The 7,890-nt window shown below is 40.8% G+C and overlaps 1 protein-coding gene across 1 annotated transcript in view; it reads right to left on the reverse strand.

Moving 5' to 3' along the window:
• Positions 1 to 7,216, reverse strand: part of LOC138981045 (chorion peroxidase-like) — a 53,153-nt gene extending 45,937 nt beyond the window's left edge. The window contains exons 1-4 of the mRNA XM_070353848.1: positions 6,973 to 7,216; positions 5,897 to 6,049; positions 1,674 to 1,914; positions 456 to 796 (exon numbers count right to left, since the gene is read on the reverse strand). Coding sequence (XP_070209949.1) covers positions 456 to 796; positions 1,674 to 1,914; positions 5,897 to 6,044 — 730 coding nt within the window. The 5' untranslated portion in view covers positions 6,045 to 6,049; positions 6,973 to 7,216. The remainder of the gene's footprint in view (positions 1 to 455; positions 797 to 1,673; positions 1,915 to 5,896; positions 6,050 to 6,972) is intronic.
• Positions 7,217 to 7,890: the final 674 nt, after the last annotated feature.

The following is a 7,890-nucleotide window of genomic DNA, read 5'->3' on the forward strand; positions in this document are numbered from 1 at the left end:
CAACAATTGATACATGAACAGAAAACAAATATCACTTGTATTAAAGTGGAAGGATAGTCTTACAGTATTGCATACACAATGAGGGTTAGTGACAGAAGGTAACACACACACACACACACACACACACTCACACACACATTGGCAGGCACACACACACACACACACACATACGCACACACACACACACACACACACACACACACACACACACACACACACACGCACAGAGAGAGAGAGAGAGAGAGAGAGAGAGAGAGAGAGAGAGAGAGAGAGAGAGAATTGAATTGAATTGAATTGAACTTTATTTAACAAGGATTAAGATTTAAGGCGACACCTTTTCTTACAATCTGTCCTTGAGAGAGAGACAGAGACAGACAGACAGACAGACAGACGTACAGACGTACAGACAGAGAGAGACAGAGAGAGAGAGCACACATACACCAGCATAAACTCACCATCAAAATACACGGCAGGCAAGAGACGCTTCATGGGCTGGTTGATGGCACCCCAAGTGGGGTGCGCCAGGTTGTTGCACGACCCATCTATCGTTCTGTACGGCGCTCTGGGGTTGCACCTCATTGGCTTTGTTCGCCCGCAACTTTTGGCGCTGGTCCCGTCCCCTCCAAAGGTGACAGTGGGGAACTGGCCAAAGCTTGCCCCGGAGTTGAACCCGCTGTTGAGCGCGTTGAACCCGGCAGTTGCAGGGTTGAATCCCGACACCGGATCTCTCATGAAGCTCCCACGACCTGCATCTTGAAACACGTGGTCCCCTATGGAGTTGGCCCCGTGAAACCCGCTGCACGTGTATTTCTAAATGTCAATGTTAATGTAACAGTGTCCGTGTTTCTGTTGATAGTGATTCGGATGTGTTTAAGAAATAGTAGTAGAAGTAGTAGTAGTAGTGGTAGTAGTAGGTGTTGTTGTAGTTGGATAAGCAGGAGGAGGAGGAGGAGTTCTGGTAGTAGCGTGTAGGAGTAGTAATGGTAGTAGAAGTAGTAGTAGTAATAGTAGTAGTAGTAGTAATAGCTGTTGTTGTTGTTGGAGAAGCAGGAGGAGGAGGAGTTCTGGTAGTAGCGTGTAGGAGTAGTAGTGGTAGTAGAAATAGTAGTAGTAGTTGTAGTAGCAGTAGAAGTAATAGTACTAGTAGTAGAAGAAAATGTTGTTGTTGTTGTTGTTGTCGTTGTTGGAGGAGAAGTAGGAGAAGGAGGAGGAGTAATTGTGGTAGTAGTGAGTAGTAGCAGCAGTAGAAGTAGTACTAGTATAGTAGCAAGAGCAACAGAAGCGGTAAAATGATAGCAGCAGGACAATGGAACTCCATTAAAAACGATTTAAACTTCCCCCTTGTTTTTTAAGACTTTCTGTTCATAACCTTTGTAAATTAAACTCCATGAAATGGGAAGGGGTTTATAATCAGCAGTTCTGGATCAATTCTCGACGGATTGCTAGAGCCAAATCTGAAAATTAAACATTATGTGTGGAAGAAAATTCGTATTTTTCACTGATATTTGTAATTTTCTCGTAAAAATTGTAATTTTCAAATTGTCACGTCAAAATGTTCATGATGTGGTTTTGGCGCGAGTATGAACCGTCATAAAGCACACACTTCCCTTTGTTTCTTAGATCTTCAACTAGCCCTTTGTCTCGTTTATTTAACATTCTCACAGTTGTCTTACTTTGCTTGACGTTTGAAGCGGTGCAGCGCCAGAGACGACAAGGTTTCCAGGCCGGATCCCGTACTGTGGTAAGGGTTGCCGCGGAGTCCGGTGGGGGTCAGCGACTGTGGAAGGAGGGGCGGGGGGACCTCGGGGGGCCGGGGGACGACAGTGAAGGAGTAGTTGAGGCCGATGCCCACCCCCAGGCTGGTGGACTTCATGTCGGTCATCTCCAGCAGATGGTCCTCGCTCACCTCGAAACCTGCAAGGACATTATACGTTTGATGTTAATGAGCTCCGACACCGATACATGCCCAGCCTAGCGGTGACCTTACGATTGATTTTCTTCTGCTGAGACAGATTTTTTTCTCGAAATTCTTTGCCTGTTCCTTGGTGACGTGACACAACGTTTTAGCCGACGTGATGCTTCGCATTATGACGTCTTCCCTACTTGTTCTCGTGTATGACGCCAGAGCTGCCACCTTGGAGTGCAGGGTCAAGGTGAACAGTCTTGGTTTGTCCAATCGACGTCGTTTGTCGTTAAAAACACTTTAGAAAAAGCAAAGGTTGGTGGATCTCTTAGCCTTGTCCATTGACCCTTTCTATGTTTCATAGCTTGAAAGAAATTAAAATTAAAAAAAAATCTATAATTAAATGTCAAAGACAAAGTGACCGTTGGTGAGACAAACATTGGGGAAACAGCAGGAAAACATCTTTAATCACTCGGACACAAACAACACAATGTCCTTTTGAGTTTTGTAAACATATAGCAAAGGTTTTAGAGACTTGGCGAAGAGATCAAGCGAATTCGGTTTCAACAAAATTGAACAAAAGTTGTTTCTTGATACAAGTACAAAATGTTGACGTCGTCATGGAATTTTGGCGTAAATCATTTTACACACCTTTTCAGCAGAAGGCCCAAACCGATTATTTTTATTATGACATTGTGTTTATAATTGTACTTGGTATGTACACATAAAGATTAAAGAATGTTAAATCATGTATTGTCAATCGTATTTTTAGAGAATATTTCTCATGGAGAATGTTTTACTTAGTCTAAAGCACACAGACATCTTCTTCTTCTTCTTCTTCTTCGTTCATGGGCTTAGACTCCCACGTTCACTCATGTGTTTAGCACGAGTGGATTATTTTAGTAAGTGTGTGGGTACAATGTTTGCGTGTAACGATATGATGTGAATATGCGATGTGAATGTTGCTACATGCATGGTTGATTGATTGATTGATTGGTTGATTGATTTTACAGACACACAGTCAAGCTTGTAATTTCTCTTTTAGAGATGAATAAAGATTATTGTATTGTATTGTATTGTATTGTATTGTTCTGTGTGTAAAAGCCTAACAGTATCTGTGATGGTTTACGGGAGGCTTACTGTGCCTTTAAACTTTGCAATGCAAGAGTATTTCAACACGCAAGCTTGACATAATCCTTATATTTCAAGTTTATAGTTACATTTTCGAGGGAGTCTTCTCCTGTGGTATGATGATTTGGTTACAAAAGATACAGTAGGTAAAAGGTATAACACTGAAGTAAAAACAAAATATTTAAAACAAAATCAAACAAGTCGCGTGAAGCGATATAAACACATTTAGTCAAGCTGTCGGCATTAAAGTAACAGATGAATACAATAAACAGTCATCGCCCAAAATAGAGACGGGTCACGCTCGTTCCGGGTAGCGTGCAAACGCAGTACTTACTTGACTATTTTCTGTCATTCTGAGCATATTTTTAGAGTAAACATGACATATGTATATATTTTTGAATTTAGGAGAAATAGAGGAATACGATGCAATCAGTTGTAAATCTGTTGGAGAAAATTCGATTTTAATGACAACTTTAATGAGCAAACTAATTAACTAGTTTTTAAGCTTTCAAGCTGAAATGCAATACCATAGTCCGGGCTTCGTCGAAGATTACTTCACCAAACTTTCAACCAATTTGGTTCAAAAATGAGGGCGTCAAAGTGCTGCCTCAACTTTCACAAAAAGCCGGATATGACGTCCTCAAGGATATTAATCGAAAAAAATGAAAACAACATCTGGGGATATTATACCCACGAACTCTCATGTGAAATTTCATGAAGGTTGGTCTAGTACTTTTCTCTGAATCGCAATACACACACACACACACACACACACACACACACACACACACACACGCATACACACACACACATACACCACGACCCTCGTCTCGATTCCCCCCGTCTATGTTAAAACATTTAGTCAAAACTTGACTAAATGTAAGAACGACCGGACGGCGATGGCCGCACGGACACCAGCCTAAAAGCAATAATCCCTCAGTGTAAGCGGAAAAGGAAGGTGTTAGACGATGAAGCAGGACGCGTTCGGAACGACTGACCCGTAGCAGATAAACCTGCCCATGCATCTTGCTATATGACTTTGCATCCCAGCACACGACGCAGCTTGAAACAGTGTTCCTTCGTGACAATGAAATCAACGACCTTTCACTTAATGGAGACATTGTCAGACATGCCTGTCTGCACGCCCATTTGCACGTGAAACAATTACATATCCAACTATGATAATGGACGAATCCTCCGGGGAGAAAATGGCAACGCCTACGTCCATCTGTATGTCAAAGCAAAGTCAAGGCTTTTAGTATTCTGGAATTATTTATGGACCAATATTGGTATTCTGCTAAACACCTGGGGAAATCGGGGGTTGTGATTGGATAGACTTACACAGCCCTATTTCGAACATAAGTTCATATTTCCACGGAAGTTGCTCAATAACCTTTATATTTACAACAACAAACGACACATCTGTATGTCAAAGCAAAGCCAAGGTTTTTGTTCTTCTATAATTATTAATGGACCAATATTGCTATTCTAATAGACACCTGGGGGAATTCGAGGGTTGTGATTGGATAGTTGCTCAGTATCCTTCGATTTGGATACACTCAAGGAAGCATAACAAGGTGTGGGTTGATAATTTGTACATCCAGCCCTCGCACGTTGAGGGGCTACTCTACATTACACATAGACACATTAGGCAACAAAAAAAAATAGTCTGTTTACGGTAACCCGACCGACCCTATTTTTTTCGTGCGACCCTAGACTTTTTTTTTGGCATTTGGGAAAAAAAAAATCTTTTGGTTTTTTTTGCAAAATAACGGTAAAATATGGTTTTTTGAAAGAAAAAAAAAATCCCGACCTACCGACCCTATTTTTTTGGCCTATGTTACCGTAGACATACCTATTTTTTTTGGCCTTAACACAGAGTTCTGAGGCTACTGGCTACCGAGTAAGTAGTGACAAGAAGGAGGAAACGCTATTTGACTGGTAAGGAAATAACAGTTACTTTGGCTCTGATCTGTGGTGAGACCATGGTACGAATTGCATTTGTATTTCAGCTTAAAAGTTTACACATTGGTTAATTAATTTGTTCATGAAAATTATAAAATTTCTAATTAAATCTATGAGATGATAAACAGATTTAAAAATGATTGCATGATATTCTGTATAATCCGTCAAATAAAAAATATATAGATTTGTCATGTTTACAACAAAGACTGGACATGGCTGTCGCACTGCAATCCTGGACAAATATTTGATCGTGTTTACAGGACTTACAAACGTAAACTAGTGATTGTATTTATATGAAACTTTGGCAGTATTTGTAACATTTATTTGTCTGTACATATGCAAAGTCATGATTTTCTTGGATGTAAACCTTTTAACTTATGACACGTTTTAAAACATTTTCCGGAAGATTGCTTATCATCTCAACAAATATCTGTAACGATGCGAAATGTTACCGGACGTACGTCGCGTATGTAGACTTAAGATCCTAAAAGTTTCAAATCAATCAATTTAGGCATTGCTGAATTATAGCGCTTTTTGTCATGGTACCCCTCAACATGGACGAAAAAAACTCTCGTTTTCTGTACAGCTAGTGCGCTCCACATCTGCATCAGTAGAACTGACATAACACAAGAGATACGCCAGATAGCAAAACAAAACAACCTGTTCTGGATAGATAAATGATTTGGCTTTCTCCTCGTTTGTAAACGTTGCCAGGTGAAGCTTATTCTGAATGTTTGACTGTAATAGTTTCAGACACCACCAAATGCACATGTCGTCGTCTTAATCATCATCATCATCATCATCATCATCATCATCATCACCGTCATCATCATCATCATCATCATCATCATCATCATCATCATCATCATCATCATCATCATCATCTTAAGATCTTACCCAGTTCGTCGTACAGGGGCTCGATGTAGGCAGAGAAGAAGTCATCAGAAAAGGAGTGCTGTGCTGACAAAGTCTTCAGCAACACCGCCAGCGATATCAGCAGCCATGACCACAGCCATGTTGTCAAACTCGCCGCTCTGTGTCCCATCTTTCCTGCCAAGAAAGAACACCCCGTAAAAGGACTTTGGGTTAAGGCTGTCATATTTGTTTCAAGCTATGCACACATTTCCCTGTACGCATTAAGGCCATGCAGCTTATTTCTAAAACTATGTTCAAATTCCCGCGGCGTGTATGTGTTAGGTTGAGGCCGTGCAGTTTATTTCAAAAGCTATGTTCAAATGTCCATGCACGCATTAGGTTAGGGCTGTGCAGTTTATTTCTAAAGCTTTGAGAACATTTTCGTGTGTATGACTCTCTCATTTATCGAAAGTTGAAAGAAAAGATGACTTTCTTTTTAACTTCAATAAGAAACAACTGCTTGATTAATAAAACAAGGACAATGGCCTTACCGCCACGACTTACCGCCACGACTTACGTAAGAAAAAGGTACGCTGTTGTTCAAGGCGAGTTCAGTTTTGTTTGTTTCTTTTTTGACATTTGTTTAGCCATCTTCAAAAATTGGCAAGTTGGCAGTTATGTGTTTCGGTTTTGTGTTTTCGTGTCTTCGGATTTCTTTTATTTATTTGTTTAAGCAAAAACATTAAGTATTCATACTGTCGCTCTTATACGTTAGGCTTAGTGTCCAGTTTAGTTCAGCAAACTTTGACATCTGCAATGAATACGGTTGGAGGGGCAGTTATCAATATATAAATAAGTTATATAAATACAATTCTCTAATCCGATTCTCGAAGGAACACTATACTGTGCTTTTGAAAATATTTCAATGTGCAATTTAATTACATTTTCTTTGTAGACCAGCAACGGACGCTTCATTATGAAGATAAACAAAGCTGTTGCAACGAGGCAAGTTTGAAGTTTCTTAATAGTAATGTAGCTATTTCTCCAATAAAGTATTACAGAACATTGACACCAGATGAAGAAAAAAAACTTAAACATATCTCAGATCGCCAGCTTACCTGCTCAGCCGACGACACAAGAGGTAATCCCACACAGACTACTGTCGCAGCTTCCCTTGAAGCCCAGAAAGCCTCACACACACACAAAAATAAAAAAAGGAAACCACTAAGACTGCAGCAGGAGGGGAAGATACGCTTGCATCCCCCACTCGGCTCAAAACAATTTATTGTTTTGGTGGACAAACTGTGCTTGCTTGCGTCCTCGATTTGTCACACGGAGCGTCACAATCCAAAGGCTTACGGGGCACAAGGAGGTCTATGTTGCTTTTAAATTGTCCCTGTCCCCATCAGTCCCCGTGCCTTTTTCTCTCGTTCCAAATACAGCATTTTTATTGCCGTGTCTTAGCGGGGCAGGTCGGATCTAGTGTCAAATAAAAGTCATCTTCTCCAAGGGAGACTTGGGGAGACAGGATAAGCAACTGCATTGACGCTGCCTGTGTCCTCCTTGCATCATTTTAGAGTTGCAGATCAAGTCCTGAAACAGGACCTGTTTTCATGACGTCAGCAAAAGATTGCGCACTCGCGTTTATGATCAGCCGTGTAAAATGGTCAAATTTAGAAAGAGCTTTATTTTCATTGAAAGGCCATGGCCTATCGGACGTGACTCAGCTTAGTCTTGTGATTATTTGCTCAAAAACGAAGTTGCAGTTGAGGTACACGTCTTGATTTAAGATTCTTTTTTCTCAGACATCGTTTGTTCTGGCTTGTCGCTATATGAGACACAGGTCTCTATCAGATTCCTACATGTTGTCTGCAGTGTAACGGTATATTCTGCGTCTGTAGAAGAGCATGAATACAAGAATGTGCGTGCGCGCACAAACACACACACACACACACGCTCACACAAACTCGCACACACACACACACACACACACACACACACACACACACACACACACACACACTTTTTTAATTTTT

The sequence above is a fragment of the Littorina saxatilis genome, linkage group LG12 (genome assembly GCF_037325665.1).
Source record: "Littorina saxatilis isolate snail1 linkage group LG12, US_GU_Lsax_2.0, whole genome shotgun sequence".
NCBI lineage: Eukaryota > Metazoa > Mollusca > Gastropoda > Littorinimorpha > Littorinidae > Littorina > Littorina saxatilis.